The sequence below is a fragment of the Kryptolebias marmoratus genome, linkage group LG15 (assembly GCF_001649575.2).
Source record: "Kryptolebias marmoratus isolate JLee-2015 linkage group LG15, ASM164957v2, whole genome shotgun sequence".
Taxonomy (NCBI): domain Eukaryota; kingdom Metazoa; phylum Chordata; class Actinopteri; order Cyprinodontiformes; family Rivulidae; genus Kryptolebias; species Kryptolebias marmoratus.
In genome coordinates, this window is record NC_051444.1 from 18502640 (window position 1) to 18522247 (window position 19608).

A 19608-nucleotide genomic window follows, 5' to 3' on the forward strand; every position below is an offset into this window, starting at 1 on the left:
GCCCCCCGGCTCTGGAACTCTCTCCCAGATTATTTGAGAGCTCCCCAACCATTGATTGATTTTAAAAGAGGCTTGAAGACTTTTTTATTTAAGCAAGCCTATTCTGCCTCTACATGTTTTTTATGATGTTGTTTTTATCTCTGATTTTATTTTTTTATGATCTTGTTTTTATCTTTGATTTCAATTGCACTGTGTAGCACTTTGAGATTTTTGTTAATGAAAAGTGCGGTATAAATTGGATTTATTATTATTATTATTATTATTATTATTATTATTATTATTATTATTATTATTATTATAGTGAATTCTACAGCAACGCCTGAGGGTTTTAGCGTCCTCAAAAACCGATCCCCGTCTCTTTGAGACTGGGGTGAAACCTGGTGGTGATGCTGGTGCTGCAGGTGTGTGCTGTAGGGATATGGTGGAATTGGGGAGAACTCAGGTGAGGAGTTTCCTTCGCTGTATGACCAGCTTCTCGACTCTGAGGATGAGGGCGGCTGGGGAGAGGAGGATGAAGTGGTCATGAATTTGAATTTTGGCCTCTTCGAGGTGGAGGATGTCATTCTCCCTCCTGCTCAGGTTTCATGACCAGGCAGCTCCTTCAGTGTCTGGGCTCATCCCTCTCCGGTGCCTCCTCAGATCAACCTTCATGAGGCGTGCAAGCGGGCTGCTGCCCGACTAGCCATAGAGTAGCGTGCATCGTATGATGACCGGCGAGGAGGATTTATAAGATGGAAAATCTCAGGACTGCCGTTTGAGCCCATTGAGTCCATAGACTTAAAGGCTCTGTCTTTGAAAACAGTCTTGCTGCTGACTCTGAAATCAGTGAGTAGCATGCTCTGTCTCTTCATGCATCCTGTTTGCATTTTTTTTTCCAGCTGACAGGAAGGTGGTGCTGTGCCCTAATCCTGCTTTTGTGCCTAAATTCAGTAAATCATCTTACAGATGCTCTTCACTGGAGCTGCTTTCATCCTCCGCCATTAGCTGATGAGAATGAAAGGTGGTTAAATCTGCTGTGTTCAGTGTGCATGTTAGGCGTTTACTTGTACAGTAGTAAGGGTTTCCGTAGAGGTAACCAGCTTTTGGTGTCCTAGGCTCCCGGCCATAAAGGGTAGCTTCTGTCTAGGCATCATCTGTGCCACTAGATTGTGGAGGTGATCAGGGAGGCCTGTGTGTGCCAGGGATTACAGCCTCCGGAGCTCCTGAGAGCGTGTCTGCATGTCTACCTCTGGTGTGGGTGTCAACCTTCATGTTAGGTCGAGGTGCTGTTTTGCTTCAGATCATGCAGTCTGGGAGTTGACTGTATCTCCCACAGTGAGATATCGAGCGAGGTTTGAAGCAGAACCTTTGGTTACCGGGGTAACCCCAGGTCTCTGAAAACGGAGTGAGGTATCTCACCACACCGCCCTGCCTGCATGGTCGCGTGCGGGAATGCTGAGTGTATGGCAGGGGCGCCCCTGTGCCAAGCACGCGATTCGTCAGCATCGGCTCGTCCATGATTGGTCACGCCCCGGAGGTGCTTCCCATAGGGAGATGCCTCCGTCAGTTTTCAGAGAACTGGGGTTACCCTGGTAACCAAGCGTTTTCTCTCCGGTGTGCAATATCTCGCAGGCTCCTGCAGAAGTTCGACTTCCCCTCCATGCGTTTCTCTCTCTTCTTCTTGGGCTATGAGGACAAGAAAGAGATTCCTGCAGATGTGAAGGAAAGGACGGCCTGGACCTTTTCCAGGAGAGCCACCCTCGAGCTGACACAGTAAGACACCATATAATCATTATTATAGGTTTTTAATCACTCGAGCTCCAGAAAGAATCATTGAAAGGATCTCTGAATATTAATTTTATTCCTGGTTGGTGATTTCTCTGTCCTCCTGTCCTTTGTGTCCTTCAGTAACTGGGGTTCAGAGTCTGATGAGAGCCAGTCCTATCACAATGGAAACTCTGATCCTCGTGGCTTTGGTAAAAAACAAAATAAAATCTAATTTTTTCAGAGTTTTCAAGTGGATGACTTAACTAATGACTTCACTTTTAATATCATTGTATGGTTTAAAGTTTCTCATGTCTGATTTGAAACGCTGCCTTTGCTGTTCCTTTGTGTGAAAGATGCTACAGTGCACTTCTCAAATAATGACTTGTTTTGATGCGACAGGACACATTGGGATTGCAGTCCCTGACGTTTATGGAGCCTGTAAGCTGTTTGAAGAGCAGGGAGTCACGTTCGTCAAAAAGCCAGATGACGGTGAGACTTGGAAAAGTGTCAAGTTTAAAGTCTTTCAGTAAATAACTGCACACGTCCGTAGTTTTTGATACACACACACCTACAAGTTCTTTTTCCCTATATCTGTTAATATTACATCAAAACTTTATATTGATCAACCAATAGTATGTGCTCAAATGCAAAACAGATTTTCTTATCCAAAATAAAACTGTCATCTCTGGACTGAGATCATTTCTACTTAAACTGCATCTTTTTGTTTTTGCCACCCCTCAGTGTCGTGTCCTGGTAGTTACCTCAAACATGGAGGTTATGTTTTCTGTGCTTGGTTGTTTTTTTTGTTCACAAGCATACTTAAAAAGTAATGAACAGATTTTGTTCAAATATTTGGGAAATATTGTGGTTTTCACAAGAAATAATTGATTAAATTTGGTGGAATATTTCTTTTTTTTTAATGACTCTATGTCCCCAGTGAAGGTTTTTTGCTCTTCGAGTGCTTTTAGTTGTGTAAATATTTTATAAATAATTCTCAGCTCTGTAGAGAAACATGCTCCTTACAACTTTTAGTCACTACAACACTTGTCCTTTATTTTTTTGTGTGTTTCTGGCAGATTTTTGTAAAGTTTCTAATAGTAAAAAACACTTGTTCTTTTGAGGCTGAAGATTTGATCGTCCTCTTTGAGTTTAAACTTTATCCTCTCCTCTCTTTTCTTCCTCAGGTAAAATGAAAGGCTTGGCCTTCATTCAGGACCCCGATGGATACTGGATCGAGATCCTGAGTCCCAACAACATGGTGTCCATCACCTCCTAAAGCTACCCGACTCCTGCCTGCTGCAACCGTGTGAGGCTGCCGGGGCTTCGCCGAGGAATCGAGCAACGTTTGTGGGAGAGCTGCGATCGGATGAAACAGGATCATTTGCACATCAGCAACGGGTTTAAAGATGCGTGGGTCAGACTCCTTTGGGACAGTTTACATGCAAATACTAGAGAAACGAATTATACTCTGTATAGCTCTTGCTTGTGTCTGGAATCATCAGTTTGTTTTCAGAGGTGAAACAAAGTTGTATTACTGTGTAATAAATATAACAGCCACAGATGAAACTGTAAGTCTTGTTGTTGTTTTTTTGGTTTAGTTTAAGAACATTCAAATCAGAAAAAGGTGATAGCATTTTTTAAACTTTAAACATGCCTATCACGTTTATTGGTCATAAAAATAACAAGACTGTACAGCAGGCTTATCTTAAACAGTGTGAGTTATTTTTTATTTTTTTAAATACAGCTGACTTTCTTTCAAAGACCTCTTCAGCCAAAGTCACTAAGGGCAGACAGTCTGGTGCTCTGCTGCTCTCATCACTCGCTGCAGGTTAATCCTGTTTTCACCCGAGCAGCTAGTTCGCTTCTCTTAACTCGGGGGTAGGCAACCCTTGTCCTGGTGAGCCACTATCCTGCACGTTCTCCTTGTTTCCCTGCTCCAACACACCTGATTCAGTGGTTAAATCACCTCTTCATGTTCTGCAGAAGCCTGTTAATCACCCATTGATTCAAATCAGGTGTGTTGAAGCAGAGAAACAAGGAAAACATGCAGGATGGTGGCTCTCCAGGACCAGGATTGGGACTAATTACTAGGTAGAAACCACAATATTAAAAAAAAAAAAACTTATTTTGTTTTCAGTTATAGTCATTTTCAGATATCTTGTTTATAAAAAGGGGGTTTTACAGTTTCTTTTTTTGGTGTGTTTAATGTGTTACAAACAAACAGGGGGGCTTGTTTTTAAGTCTAGGTTTGAGGAACTGTTCAAACTAAAAATACAATTTGAGTCGCCAATAAATGGTCAACTCTGAGTCTAAAAATAAAAAAAGTCTAAATTACTGTGCAATTTTAGTTTAAGTAAAGATAATAGTCGTAGTTTAGTCAAAAAAAATATTTATGCCTCATATACAAATGCTGCATTTAAAGAGTGCTCATTTACTTTACTCCAAGGAAGAACACATTAGATGATTATAAAATACAGGAATAAGTTCTTTAATCTACTTTCTGTATAAACGGTGTATTTGTTTCAGTGCAACATGTGAAGTTCATTCTTCACACAGTCAAACAAAATGTCTTAGGAAAAACAAAAACATCAAATCTGCTTTCATTTTCTGTGTTCCATAAAAATAAGAATATAATATTATAGGTACACAATAAGGTTGGGTGGATGTTTCCTGCTTGTGTTCAGTTTTCCTTTTGCCACTAGAGGATACTGTTAACCAAACTCCAGCATCTCAGTGAACTGATGGAAAGTCCAGACTCTCTTCTCATGGGACTGTACTGAAGTGGCCAAAGTTCAGTTTAATATATATATATATATATATATATATATATATATATATATATATATATATATGTATTCTTTTTATTTTAAACTCCTTGCAGTTCATTACCATCTGCAAATTAAACATACTAGACTTTAACCGGTTCAGATGCAAGAAAATCTACCAGGCTCTTTTATTAAAATAGGATAAATGAGTTGATAAGTTTTAAAGTGAACTTAAAGGTTGAAATATTGCATTTATTTGGCACTTGTGTAGTCTGGTGTACAGTGCAAGCTACAATCACACAAACCATTTCTTTGCAGACTGCAGATTAGTACACCCTTCACACATCCATGAGCCAATCAGAGGCACTGATGACTTCAGTAATCACATGTGGAGGAGCAGGAGACGTCAAATCTGTCAAAGCTCTCATCTACCCTGTGAAATCTCTCGCCCTTCGAGAAATGAGCCGAAGCGTTTACGTTCCGCTTCGAAGACGTCCCCAGAGCCATAATCTGGTCAGCAGATCACGCGACCCCCTCAGCTGTGCTGTTATTCGGTGTTAATAAGGAAATCTCAGCGTTCCAACACTCTGCGGTGACTCACACAGCTGCAGGCTGGATTACTAACCAGGTTTGTAGGAAACCACGGGATAACTCATCTCTGCTCCTGATGACATTGTTCGGTCAAGCAGCACATCTGATAAGGTTTTCAAAACTACAGACAGGTCAGCTGAATAATCCTGATCATCATGTTCCAAATCAACATCCTGAGGGAGAACCATTATTTTACCATACACTTTCCTCCTTCTTCTGGTTGCTCTCTGAACCACCATCAGACGAATCCTCAGCGTTCCTCCATCATGCTAAGACTGGCTTGAGTTCCTAAGGATTGCACGACTGAACGACTGAGTGAGGAGGTGAACCACTTCTCAGAAGCCGGTGACTCACCTCTGGTTTGAAACCTCCGAGCTCAGCTTTTCGTTCCCCGTCCCAGAGGAGCACATTAACTCGCTCTCCCTGAGCTCTGCTCTGCTCGCCCACCGAAGGAGGACAGAAGATGAGCTGTGGCACTCTGGGGACCAAAATATCTTAAAAGGTTTTTCTGATTTTTCTGTTCATAAAACTCAACGACTGCACTTCCTGTAAGCTTTGACCCTCTCCCCCCACATACTATATACACGTACGCAGCATATTCTGCTGAAATTATTGTTCGTTTGAATCCATGAAGACTGCTGTAATTGTCACGTGTAGTAGCTGAAAGCATTATAATTATTATTTTACTTGTTGAAGATAGCAGAATTAACCTGTTTCTCTAAACTGAGGTCGTTCAAAGAGCTATCTACAACAGGTAAGATATTATTTGTTCATAGCCTTTACACAGAACCATTTTTTCAAAATAGACAAAATATTGTTTTCCTTGTGTTCGGCCCATCATCAGACTTCAGATTGGTCACATTTAGGGGCTCTTCACGCAAAACTATAACATTTCTGCTGCAGTTCAGCCGTTCATTTACACGACAACAGCAATCATATTCCGTGGAGGTCACTGCTGTTGTCTTTTTTTTTTTTTTTAAGTTTCACAGTTCAGTAAATGTTACTTTTGCTCATTAGTTTGTAAACCCGTCACCAACCCTACATAACGCAGAGGAGGGCACAGCAGTGCTTGGCGTTACTGAAACAGATGGAATCAGCGGGAAGTTGGGTCTCTTGTTCAGAGCCAAGCTGTTACTTTAGGTTCAGTGCGATACTACAGCTTTACTAACAGTCACTTCTGAGCATAGGCTGCTTCTGTCACCCAGGTTTCTTTATTAACGCTCACTGTAGTGTCCATGTTGTTGAAGAACTTCCATACTGTCACTTTGACCGATCCTTATCTATCTATCTATCTATCTATCTATCTATCTATCTATCTATCTATCTATCTATCTATCTATCTATCTATCTATCTATCTATCTATCTATCAATCTATCTATCTATCTATCTGTACCTTGCACCTGGGACAATTCACAGACAACGATAATCTCTTAACCCAGTAGGAGTCGAGGGTCTTGTGATTCTATTACAAGCCAGGCCAGACACAATAAACAACCAAATGGTATTATTCAGATGTTATTGACATCTCCAGGAAACCTAACTCCCCAGAGGTCTGCTCAAGATAACATCAAGGTTTAACTACCCCTGAACTACATCAAAGACATATTTTGGTGGTCTGTTGTTGTAATTACTCTTGTTCAGACTGAGACGTCATACCACAGTGGCTCCTTTAGTTGTTTATATATATATATATGAGAATATTTAAAGTTTAAAGTTTTTAAAATGCATGTTCTCATATGAAGAAGCTGTTTTTCACACAATAAATGAGTTCAAAGCAGCCTGTTTGTCTTGAGAATTACAGAAATGGCACATCTGTTTGGGGACCAATAAAAAAAAATATATATATAAAAAAAAATACAGTGCTGGGGACCAGTCTGGTCTCTTCTGATCAGTTCTCAGACTCCAGCTTCCCAGATGTGAGGTTTGCACTCTGTTCCTTCAAACGTTCTCTGACATGTTTACTACAGTAAGGTCGGGCTGTAATGGCGCGTGGGCGTGACACGGCAGATTATTATGCGCACATCATTTCAGTTACGTGACTGTCGGCGTCGCCTACTTCGGATCATTTGAGTCTTGTTTGTTTTAAGGATTCTGCAGGGACGCTGTGATGTTCTGAAACTGTCTACATTTGACTTTTTGATCATTTATAGCTTTCAGTGGGCAGTCCTCTACATGTGACATTAGGTTAACATGTTACAATTTAGTTTATGGGCGAAATACTGCATTATCCCTGACTGAAAGAGTTGGTCGAAACATAATCAAAGAAGGTCAAAGGTCAATGACTCATAGAAAAGATGGTTTGATTGACTAACATGATAAATTTACAAATAATATGGCTTCAAATTTTACTTTAATTATGGTCTACTTTAACCAGTTTATACCAATTTTTTTTAACATGTGTTCATTACCTATAGTTAAATTAGGTTTACTTATTTAGCTTAATAAAACTAGAATATGTTGGAGGAATGTGTATTGTCCACTGACTTGCATACCAAACTTTTTTAGATCTTATGCAATCTGTTAGTGCTCTAAATATGTGTTGGGGTGACTATCAGCTACTACCACACCAAATTCTTGCTCAACATCTGTAAAACTGAGCAATTCATGGCAATTTTTGTGTTGGCTAAGGCTTATTAGCTGTGGCATCCATCTTGAATCAGTTTAAGATGTACCGCTGATGATTATTTTCAGAGAGTTTATTAAATCCGTCCAGTGGTTCAGTTTTGTACAAGCCTGTTCCGGTTTGTAAAAGAAATGCCAAACAAACAACACAGACTGCTTCACCCATCTTCACCCACCCTGAGCGTTTACAGGCCGGCCTGAGGGATGTAGGTCGTGTATCTCGAGCTTCTTAAGACAAAATGTCAAACTGTGAATCCTAATCCAGGGGACGTGGTGCGTCCACCCTGTGGATCCACAAACGGAGGCTATCAGTCTGTCCCGGCCTGACCTGACAGCGGTCATGCTGCAGCCTAATACAAACATGTTTACAGAGCCGGCTCTCAGGATGTTCGTTTGTCCCAGCTCACCTTTTTGTCAAGGCTGACCGCACTCCAGCGGGTTAATTGGACAGGTGTCAAATATTGTGAAAACCACTTGTCTAAAGAATGACGATGAACTGAACTCAACTAAACAGAGTCAAGAAACAGTGATTTTGCATACATTTATAGTAATAAGTAATAAAGCCTTTTAAATTTAAACCTCATCTAAAAGTTTGGGCACCTCAAAAGATTTATTCTCTGATAAGTTTTATCAAACCTTAATTAGTCTTATGGGACTATGGATCATTTACAGTCAATTTAACAGCTTCACAGACTCCCCGAGCCTCATCCTAACAAGCATCAGCAGTGGGCTTTTTAAAGAAACTTGTAGCTCTCTGAAAATTAGGAGTAAAATCCCAGGCTGTAAGAAACTAGCCAGTGCTTTCAAGTTGTTTTCTCAGCTTCTAATCGAATTATCGATCAACGATTTGTTCCTAGAAGAAATGCAGAGGGCAGTTGATGCAAGACAGCCCTCAAATCTCACAGAACCTCAGGCCTCTACGAGAAGAAAATTACAAATCCAAAAACACTTTTTTGTTGTTTTTGATTAAATTAAATACTGACTACGCAACACTGCTGCACGGTAATAGACTGAGAGTCGTAGACTTTATTAATATATATACATAGAGGATAATATGCTGCGTATGTTGGGGAGACCTGAACGCAGTGTTCAGTGGATTTAACATCTTTGCTGTTTGTAAAGATCTGTTTCTGTAAAACGATACGATTTATTTTGTGTCTTGCAGATGAACTCTGTGACAGATCACACACTGTCTGGATGTGATAAAGCATTTTTTGTTTGTTTTTCTTGTTTTGTATAACCTGGATCTTGCAAGGGATGGCAATAAGCCTCTCCCTGGTTACAAATTTAACAAATGCTGTGTGTTATACTTAAAATAAGCTGGTTGTCTGTGGAGCTTAAAGTTCATAGCCTGTTTGAAGAGACGCCCACAATCTGACATTTGCGTAAACGAACAGCCAGGACCATTTGGCTGCTTTAACCAGCTGCTGATCCATCCCTGCAGACTTAATTGAGGTCAGTGACTTATTAGCAACATGGCTGTTTTTTCTTTTGTCTGGCAGCGACCCAGTGTCCTGTCTGCTGATTAAAACCTACAGTAATCTGTCTTATTTGTTAGGAACCTTTTCCATCAAGCCTCGCGGCAAATGACCATTAACACATTTTAATTGAACCTCTTAAAGTGAGACAAAGCACTCGGGATAATAAAGAACCTAATGTTTTTAACATTGAAATTCTTTAATATGTGCTCTCCTCTGTGATGGTCAGGAGTGCAACGTTATTTTCACCATGCAGTGATGGAGGAATGACAGCTGGGGACGGTTCTTATGCGATTCAACATGCAGCTCATCTGTAACTTTCCATGGTCAAAGCAGAATGAAGAGATGCTTTTCTCTCCATGTGAAACCACATGCCGTCTAGCGCCATTAAAGCAATCATGGCGCAGTGGAAAACACCGTGGCTTACCCGAGTTGAATCCAGGTCACAACCTTTCCCTCAGCCTCAGCACCTCTCAGCATCTTTTCCATCCCTCCCAGGATCTGACTTCCAGTCCAAAAGAGCCTTCCCTTCTCACACTTTTGGTTTAATCTGCATTTGTTCTGTTTTTGCAGCATATCATTGAAGTCACTGATCCGATTAGTTCAAGCTGGTGTACTTTAATGGTAAAAATAATTATAATAATGATGTAGACACGCTTATAAACTAATTATGTGACGACACCAGGTTTGGATTTAAGGCTTTAAGAGGGGAGTGAATTGTTTGTTCCCCCTCCCCCCATTCTTTACATCCTTGTTTGTTTTACATATTATATATATATGTATATGTGTGTGTGTTTAGTTAACTTCAAAGACAGGGAATATTTAACTATTTAAATTAAACCCAATGCTATTAGTTGTTCTTATATAATATTAGGCCCAAAATGATGGGTTTATATTTGTGCATTTCATGTAGCTTCACTTTTCTTCCTTGACATCAGCGTGAGATCACTTGAAGACACATTTTTCTGGCTTCTTGATGGTCTGAGTTGGGCTGCAGGTAAACTCAATTTGCTTGAGCGGAGCAGTGAGATGCTAAGAACAGCCTGAGTGTGTACCCAGTTCAACCTCCCAGGAGATGGGAAAAATAAAAAAAACAAAAACACGTGCTGCTTTATTTTTGGGCCTCATCTCAGCTGAAAATGGAATTTATTTAAGGACAGCAGAAATGTTTGTTTTTTTTTCCGGTACAACTTGCACACAGCATCAGACATGCAGTTTAGCATTGATGTTTTTTAAAAGCTAAATAATCTAAAGGGAGACAATCAACCATTGATTTGATCTGAAACTGGTCCACTTTTTAAAATTTCTCCTCAGAAGTGATTAAACTCTTTAGTTACATGCTAAAGCCATAATACCTGTCAAAAAATAGATTTTTAAAATGATTTTGAATTGAATTTTTTTGCTTTTAAAATATTTTTTAATCATTTAACAGTTGTTTAAAGGTTGATGTGACTCAAACTCATTAGGGTTTTTATAAAAATTGCATCAGAAAATATTCCTTGCCTTTGTTTCCAACTAAATCTGTCAATCAGCTACAATAAGTTAGAGAAATTCTTCCAATAAAGTTCAGAATATCTCAGCAAAGCAGAGAGAACTTCTCATTTTCCATCATTCTCCCTCTGACTCTGTTTACATCCAGGGATTATTTGACCGACTCACTATCCGTCGCAAGCCAAGACTGTTCGAAATGAACTTTTCAATGTTCTGATGTAAACAAACGACCTGTAATTGTTGGCAATGAAACATGATTCTGCTGATTTCGCTCATTTATTACAAATTAAGCAGCAGACTTTTGGTATCAGATGATGCAGATTTAGTTGTTAAGTTTACCATGGATGATACACGTATACAAATAATTCAAGGCAAAAATGTTTAAAAACTGCATGTTTTGACAACTGTTATGGCTTCTTTAAATGTTGCTATCATCATAATCTTTCAAACTACCTACAGATGCAGCATCGCAGTTTAAAGAAATCCTGATGCTGATAATTTGATTCATATATGAAGGTCTACACATTTTAAAATAATGTGGGTATTTTTTTATGTTGAGATCTCACATATGCAGAATTAAAGCCCTTTCACCTTAAGCTCAAAAACATACTGACAACTAATCGATCAATAAAAGAAACTCATGATTGATCCCTTTACTTACTACTATCTAAAACTAATAGAAACAAGGTCATATTTATTATCACTTAGTTGACATGAAAAGCCAGCTTGGCTGTAGGGAAGAACAGAATGAAGTAAACGATATTGTAGCCGAGGCTTTCTTCAGTGAAACTGAACTCCTGTGTTTCATCGAACACGGTCTGCTTTCAGGTAAGAGTAAGAAGAGCCCTTGGAGAAAAATTTTTCCCAGAGTGCCCTGCTGTTCAGAAACAGGAGAAAATAGTGCAGACAGAATTTCCCAGATTCAATAAACATTAGAGGGAAGGACAAAAAGCTTGAAAGATGTGGAAACTGCCTGCTTGAACAGGACCCAATGAGGCCTGGTGTAACGTGTGCGCTCACAAACACTGAGAAATCACAGCACTGACATGGTCCCAGTGGCTCAGACTGGAACCACTCCAGTTAGGCACTTTTCTTCTTTCAAAATAAAATCCTAAAAGAAAACGTCTACAAATCTAGAAAAAAGTGCTCAGCCAATCAGAAATGACAAGCTAACCACTGTGGAAGAAAGCTGGACAAATCTCACACAGGCAGAGAAAAAGAAATTTACTACCTTCATACATAAAGCTCCTAACAGTGATTAATAACATACCTTTTAATTGCATGGGTGCAAGCCACCACCTTTCCACATGTTGACTGAGTTGAGCTCATCTGCTTTCTAACATTTATTATAGTCTGACGTCGTGTAAAGCACGGGATTGTGGAATGGGACGTGTGTGTTTGCTTGTTTCTCCATTATCAAAATAGATTTTAATGAAACTCTCAGAAAGCAATCACTGGATGCACATCTACAGCTGATTAACTTTTGGAGTAAAGATGTCAAGTCAAGATTCAAGAAGACTGCTGACTGACTTTAGCAAACACAGAAATGGCTCTAACTCAGTGAAATTTGCCGACATTGAGCTAAAACCGTGTGTGCTAGTAGCCCAGAGTCATTCCCTGTACATACTCTGAGCACCAACAGATTACTCAAGTTGTTTGTTTTAAACTTTGCCATGTAAGGCACGATGAGAGGTGCTGGTTTCATTTGATCTGTAGCCTAAATCTTTATAATGGAGTTCAACTCATTTTAGTTTTGATATTGCCAGTCCAGAGCAAGAAGTGTTCTTAAACATGAAGCAACAAGCCAAGTACTAATTCAAAGTACTCATCGGAAGGACTGGTTCTGCTAATTTTAAGTAATTTGTGGAGTTTTTCTACCATTTCAGACCTGATTCGCTCGGAGTAGAGCCGCCTCTCCCTCTCATTAAAACGGTGTCAGCTGAGGTGGTGAGGATGGAGCCTCCCCTCCTGGCGCAGGAAACAAACGTCTTCTCAGCATAACACTTAATGCTCAAACAGCACCTGAGCCACAAAATACAGCTGACCTGATCACACCAACCTCTCTCTGACCATCTGACCTCTGACCTTATCCCCTTCACCCTACCAGCCACTAATTAGGCAGTCCCTGCCAGACTAGAGGCAGAAACCAGGATGCCCCAAGTCTTCTGTTATTATTACTTTATTTAGTAGTATTTATCAATGAAAGCTCCAAGGGTTCATCCCAAACATCAGAGGCATTGAACCTGTGCAGACTGAGTTCATCAGAGCAGGTTTTGGTTTTGCAGACGGCCATGCCTATTAGAAGCAGCAGAGCCTAATCACATTCCTCCTGGCGGGGGCTAAAGTTAGACTCCTCGTTGGGCTGACCGACGCTCGCGGGGGGATGCGGAGAGCTCGAGGGGTGCGCGCGCTCCCAGAGCCGCTGCCACGCGCACATAGAGCAGCAGAGAGAAGCTGCAGCAGAAAGCCTTGTCGGGCTGGAGGTGGGGGGAGGCAGGGACGCATCTGTGTGTGTGTGTGGGGAGATGTGAAAGTCAGAAAACACTCAGCCTGACAGAGAGATGGAGCTGCATCTGGGACCGCAGTTTCACTCAGATTATGGTCTGATTTAATTTAATCTGATCCCTGGAATAAGCTGCTCAGAGACACCTTCGGTAAGTTTGCTGAGATTTTTAATCCTCAACAGCCTCATGTGCTGACCTAGAGCATCCTTGTTGCCATTTCTGTAAGTTATAACCTGCTTGAATATAAAACACGCCTTAACTCTTGTTTCTTTTCCACATTTATGTTAAAAAAAAACCAAAAAAAAAACCACATGGTGCAGTTTATAAAGTTTCACTGCCTATTTAAATTGATTCTGCCTGCTGAATTCAGAAGTCTGTCTCAAATCTTAAAAAAATAAAAATCTCATATGCAGACTTCCTTTAGAGAGATGAGAAAGCCGCACAATCTGACTTTTAAAAATCATGTATTGTGTAATTACGTATTGTGATTGGGTCCAGGTGTAAATTCAAAATTTTAGCTGTTTCTTTGTGCACCTGATGCGATGCAGACTGCTCCATCCCTGTCAGCCTGAGCCTTACATTTCCTTTTCTGAAACTGCAGATCCATGAATGCGTCGTCTTCATCAAGTATCCGTTTTTGCTCTGTCTCTCCGTAGAAACCCAAGCCTGACTGCAGCTGAGCAACATGCCGACTCCTCACTGAGGGTCAGAAGATGAACGCCTCCTTCTGCTGTGTCCCTCCACTCATCATGTATCAGCAAAGCTCAGGATTGGACCTCAACACCAGCTGTGACCCTCAGGCCCCACACTGTAACTGGATGCCTGTGGACGGTGCGCCGCAGCTGCCCACCTTCTCCACAGCAGCACAAGTCCGAGTGATTGTCACCTTCATCCTGTGCGGCGTGTCCACCCTTTGCAATCTTTCTGTGCTCTGGGCTGCCAACAGGCACAAGCGAAAGTCCCACGTCCGCATGCTGATAATCAACCTGACCACGGCAGACCTGTTGGTTACCTTCATCGTGATGCCCGTGGACGCCACGTGGAACATCACGGTCCAGTGGCTGGCCGGAGACCTGGCCTGCAGGTTCCTGATGTTCCTCAAGCTGCTGGCCATGTATTCATGCGCCTTTGTGACGGTGGTGATAAGTCTGGACAGACAGTCGGCCATCCTCAACCCTCTGGCCATCAGTATGGCCCCGAAAAGGAACAGGATGATGCTGATGGTGGCGTGGATTATGAGCGCCTTGCTCTCCGTCCCACAGGTGAGGCTACATGGCATGAATAATGACAGCTTAACTGACTTATGAAGAGTATGGTTCAGGGTTAAAAGACAGGCGCTGCTGCAGAAGAGAAACCTCTTTTTCCTGCAGAAATTCCCAAAGGGTGCTCAGAGGCACATGTGTTAGGGTACATTAACATTTATCTTGACATTTGCACTAAAATGCTCATCGTTAATCATTCTCTATGTCTCCATATGTCTGCATATTAATAAAATGTGGCGTTTGCTAAAGTCAATGAAACAATAAATCATTCTGCATGCCTTGAGGAGTCGAAGGAATCCAGGATAGTTCTATGATTCATGTACGGTTTGTGAAGATGAGGCAGTGAAGACGTTTCCCTGGACTCAGACAGATGTTGCCAACGGGATCCACACTCTCTCTAAAAGCAGGAGCCTCTTATCCCAAAGTGGTACTGAAAATCTGCCTCACACATTTGTGGTGTGTAGGATTGATCATTGAGTATCCCAATGCCATTTTAGCTGTGTGTCGAAACGCCTCCTTTAAAAAAAACCTTCCAGCTGATCCAGAGTGCTGCAGCTGGAGTTCTGACAGGAGCAGCAAAAATAAAAAAATTAACAAAAGGGGGAACGCAGTTTGTTTTAGTATCATTACACTGACTGCCTGTCAAAGTTCTTTGAAATCTCATTTCAAAGAACTTCTTATTTCTTATCATCTCACAAGACGTCTTCTAGAAATCTCTAAAACGAGACGGGGAGGCAGAGCTTTTAGTTTTCAAGCCCCCTCTGCTCTGGAATCAGCTTCCTGTTTGCCTCCAGTTTGTTTGTCTCCAGATCCTCCCTCATGACAAAAAAAATCCAGTAAAACATTCTAAATTTAACACAGAAACAGAGTAACATGTCGAATAAGAAGGATGAACACTTGTCTAATGTAGAGTATCACTAACGCAAAGTGAGAGGATCGTTTTCAAGTAAAATACTTCATATGTACAGAATAATAAATGTATTTCAGCTTCGTTAAACAGTGGATCACGTCTGTTTTGGTTTGCGTTAGTTTTGTGACAAACTAGCCGGAGTTGTGAGTATGCAGCAATAAAACGCAACATACCGTGCAGACAAAAGTTCTTTAGTGATCAGTAATATCCTTAGTACTAAGTTTAAAACGGATCTTGAGGTTCATAACTCTGATTTAAGCCCTCAATTTCTAAATACTCTTGGACAGATCCTACTGTGCCTTTTCCTTTTCCCACTGGATGCTGCATTCTTCTTTGAATATCTTTGGCGGGGAGGGAGCGAACATTTCCTGGAGAGATGAAGAAGAGAGATTATCAGCTGCAGTAGTAAGCAGAGAAGATGAAGATGGGGGCTGATTGAAGGAAGTAGTGTCCTTGGTGCTTTTGTAATCACAGCTGCTATGTTCGCGTGCTTGTGAGTAGATGAACGTGGCTTAAAGAGAAAAAAACTCTGAGCCATCAGTAGAACGACTATCCTGTCCCAGGATCACAGCCACACAGCGAAGGCTGTTGGCAACACACAGGTAAATTCTGAAATGTCTCAACTTTATGTCCGTGTATTTTTAGTTCTTGAGAAAATTAGGGGAGTCTGTGATCCTGCTGGATAGAAAAGCTGATTTATCTCTTCATCATAAGCCAAATAAACAAAATTCCAAAATAGAAAACAAACATCTGACCAGTCTTCATGCATGACTCCAGGGGAAAGAACAGTTGAATGTAAGCTCTTTCACTAAGTGCAGGCGTGTTCATGTATGCCAAAACAAAATTCACAAGCCAAACCACCTGTCAGTGAAGTCGCACATGAACCTCTCAGGCCCAGTGGTCTTCTTTGGTTTATTTCGTTTCTGAGTTTTCTGAACGGAAAGAGAAATGATTCTCAGTAAACGAGACGGGAGGATACCACAGATTTTTCTAATCCAGATCGCCTGCTTGCGATCTTTTTTATTGACTGAAGAAACCATGAAGAAACAAATCTAAAACCTGAAAGGGCATATTTCTCTTCACTGACCAAAGAAAGCTTCAAAACCATAGCTATCTGTAATACAACATTTATGAAAAGATGCAATAACTGAGCTTATTGGGGAAATAACTGAAGTTTCAGGACTCCACTGACTGAGTCCATGTTATCAGACAGGATGGATGTTTTTATGAAAATGACTTAACAAACAAAAGTTTTCTCAACAAACAATGATTTAAATGGTCGTAACGAAACACTGTTAATTCACCACAATGTGTCATACTCAAAGTACATGTTGGGGATGACTCTCAGCTACTATCACACCAAATGTTACCTCCGTATGTGTAAAATTAACTTTTCTACAGCCATTTTTGTGTTGGCGAAAGTGGATTAACTGAAGCTTGAATTGGCGTCGACTTCAAAAGGTAATCGATTGTAGATGCACATCCAGTGATTACCCATCTGTCCAGCGGTTCATGAGATATTTTGCTAAAAAGTCAAACAGATGAACACATGAACACACACATAGACACAGGCAAAAACATTATGGCCCACCTTCAGACGTTTGGGGGAAAAAAGAACTTCTAAGATGTCCAAACCATCATTTTATTTTTAACCAAACAGTAAAATTCTGACCTGTGTTGTTGGGTTCATTGAACTTATTTTGAGATGGACAAATACAGCAATAAGTACTAAACTGAAGAAAAAGTGATTCACATTTAGAGATATTTATGAGGGTTGTGAGCAGACGTCAAAATTACGTATATCCACTTCTTCACTGGGTTAAAGAAAATAACCAGATAAAATCTAATATTGCCTCTCATTTAATCCCACAGATGTTCATTTTCCACAATGTGACCATTACCTATCCAGCGAACTTCACTCAGTGCACGACCAGGGGAAGCTTCGACACTCACTGGCAAGAAACGGCCTACAACATGTTCACCTTCTGCTGCCTCTTCCTGCTGCCGCTGGCCATCATGATCATCTGCTACACCAGGATCTTCATCCGGATCTCCAAGCACATGACAAAGCAGAGCTGTGAGTGCACAAACTGGAGTCAATAGCATAATTTCACTTCTCCGAGCATAGAAAAGAAACCTGGAAAATGTGCAAGAAGGACAGAGTTGCTAAGACTCAAGTGATGGCCTTGGCAAATGTTTTGTCGCTGTGTAACGGGCTGTAAAATGTTTCTGTTTCCCCTACTTTCCTCCACTTTCTGTTATTTTTTTCCTGTCTTGTTATTCCACAGCATTGCCACCTCCCTCACAGTTACCCAGCAGGTTCCTGACCACTGCGCAACTTAACCTGAAACTGAACGCCAGCCCAGATTTATTAGTCATTTCCCAGAGAGGAGCTTTCTCAGGTTACAGACTACAAATCTGGAGGTTTCACGTTGTGTTTCTGGGTCTTGAAACTGTAGCTCGCACACAGTAACTGCAGAATGAAAATGCCCCGCTCATAAAATCCTACCCTATAAAAAACCCTAAAGGTGTGGTGTTCAAATGCAACCTGCAAGAGCTATAGATTAGACTAAATCCAACAGCAAACATGATCAAAATAGCATCTCATTTCTTGTGCGTAATGTTTAATTCTTGACATTCCAGTCAGTTTTTTCGGTGTGAAAAGTGTTCATTAATTCAGATAAGAAGCAAAAAAGGGAACATTTTAAACTCCAACATGACATGACTTTTCTTTCAAGATTTAGAGCAGTATTTGATGTATCAAAATCATTCCAAAAAATGTTGAAGGAGAGGAAATTTGCCAACAGACACTATGCTATCTGTCTAATGTTTTTGCATCATGCATGTTAATAAGCTAACTTATCCAAATACAGTTAGTTTATTGTATTTTTTTCCACAGAGTGATGACGGTCACATCAAAATAATTTCCCATCTTTCCTCCAGTGTCCTCAGATGAACCACATCTCCGCTGCTCCAAGAACAACATCCCAAAAGCTCGAATGAGAACTCTGAAGATGAGCATCGTCATAGTGATCTCCTTCATAGTGTGCTGGACTCCGTACTACCTGTTGGGTCTGTGGTACTGGTTCTTCCCCGACGACCTGGAGGGAAAAGTCTCCCATTCCCTCACCCACATCCTGTTTATCTTTGGGCTTTTCAACACCTGCCTGGATCCCATTATCTATGGCCTGTTCACCATCCCTTTCCAGCGGGGGCTGAGGAACTGCTACCGCAAAGCCACCATCACGTCTGGCCCGGACACCAACGTAGTGACAGCTCAGTCCCTGAAGTCTGCTCCCTCAGAGGGAGGGATGGCTGTGGGTGGAAGGGACGAAAACTGCGGACGGGCTGAGCTAAAACCCACTGACAGCAGCGTCTGACTGTGCTCAGCCACCGAGGAGGAGGAGGGCAGGTGTCCCTTCAGGATGAGGAAGAATAGCAGGGAAGTCAAGAGATTTAACACTGTTTAAACGCTTTCTTCAGTAATTTCACAGCAGTTTTTCCTGGCCATATTTCTTTTACAAACACGTCTAATGTGCATGTGTAAAAAACATTTGTCTGCCACTCAGTAGGCTTCAGGTTAATGTCAGTGTAAGTGGGCTTCTGTGTCAGTTTAAAGCTGCTTCATGGGTTTATGCAGTCTGTAACCGGTTCTTTTTTTTAGTCTGTCACTGCATTTACGTTATAAATCTATTTTAACTGCAAACGCCTTCAACAAAATATTAGATATCCATAGCCTGTTACCAAAGATCCCTTCTTTCTGATATACATGCAGTACAATAAAATCAATTAAAAATCTTAAAAGACTGTTTGTGTTACTGAATTTTCATTTAAAACAAACCACAATGGGGAATTTTTCTCTGGAAGAGAGGCACTAAATATTATTGACTGGTTTTGTGTCATCTGGATCCTCAACGACAGTCTATTACAAATGTCACATGAAAGTAGCTGCAGCTGTGTGTACCTCATTGACCGTATATTAAGAATAATAGTCACCGTGTCCCCGCCTTCTCCCGTTGTTGGTGGTTGAAGCCAGCAGGGCCTGGTTTGCTGCGCTGCCATGTTGCACTTTTTAAATCAGCATCAGCCCTCTGGACTTCGTGTTAACAGGATTCAGGTCATTTATTTATTTGTAGCTGGGTTGGGAAACACAATTTATTTTTCCATGACATATGGATGAATGACAAATGAATAATCTAAATCTGAATATTATTTTTATCAATGCATATTGTCTCTTT

The 19608-nt window shown here is 41.0% G+C and overlaps 2 protein-coding genes across 2 annotated transcripts in view; both read left to right on the forward strand.

Moving 5' to 3' along the window:
* Positions 1 to 3318, forward strand: part of glo1 (glyoxalase 1) — a 7546-nt gene extending 4228 nt beyond the window's left edge. Inside the window, exons 3-6 of the mRNA XM_017425865.3 lie at positions 1612 to 1752; positions 1888 to 1955; positions 2146 to 2235; positions 2931 to 3318. Of these exons, the coding sequence (XP_017281354.1) occupies positions 1612 to 1752; positions 1888 to 1955; positions 2146 to 2235; positions 2931 to 3022 (391 nt within the window). The 3' untranslated portion in view covers positions 3023 to 3318. The remainder of the gene's footprint in view (positions 1 to 1611; positions 1753 to 1887; positions 1956 to 2145; positions 2236 to 2930) is intronic.
* Positions 3319 to 13183: 9865 nt separating this feature from the next.
* LOC108241594 (putative gonadotropin-releasing hormone II receptor) lies at positions 13184 to 19177 on the forward strand. Its single transcript, XM_017425871.3, has 4 exons — positions 13184 to 13348; positions 13855 to 14460; positions 17243 to 17447; positions 18314 to 19177. Exons 2-4 carry the CDS (start codon positions 13912 to 13914, stop codon positions 18748 to 18750), a joined length of 1191 nt encoding a protein of 396 aa, XP_017281360.1. The 5' UTR covers positions 13184 to 13348; positions 13855 to 13911; the 3' UTR covers positions 18751 to 19177.
* The last annotated feature ends 431 nt before the right edge of the window (positions 19178 to 19608 follow it).

What these genes read in the sequence shown, in the direction of transcription:
- LOC108241594 (XM_017425871.3), top strand. Translation starts at nt 13,912, where the DNA reads ATGAACGCCTCCTTCTGCTGTGTCCCTCCACTCATCATGTATCAGCAA. An exon ending in CCTTGCTCTCCGTCCCACAG is followed by an intron (nt 14,461 to 17,242) that starts GTGAGGCTACAT and finishes TTAATCCCACAG; the next exon opens with ATGTTCATTTTCCACAATGT. An exon ending in GCACATGACAAAGCAGAGCT is followed by an intron (nt 17,448 to 18,313) that starts GTGAGTGCACAA and finishes TCTTTCCTCCAG; the next exon opens with TGTCCTCAGATGAACCACAT.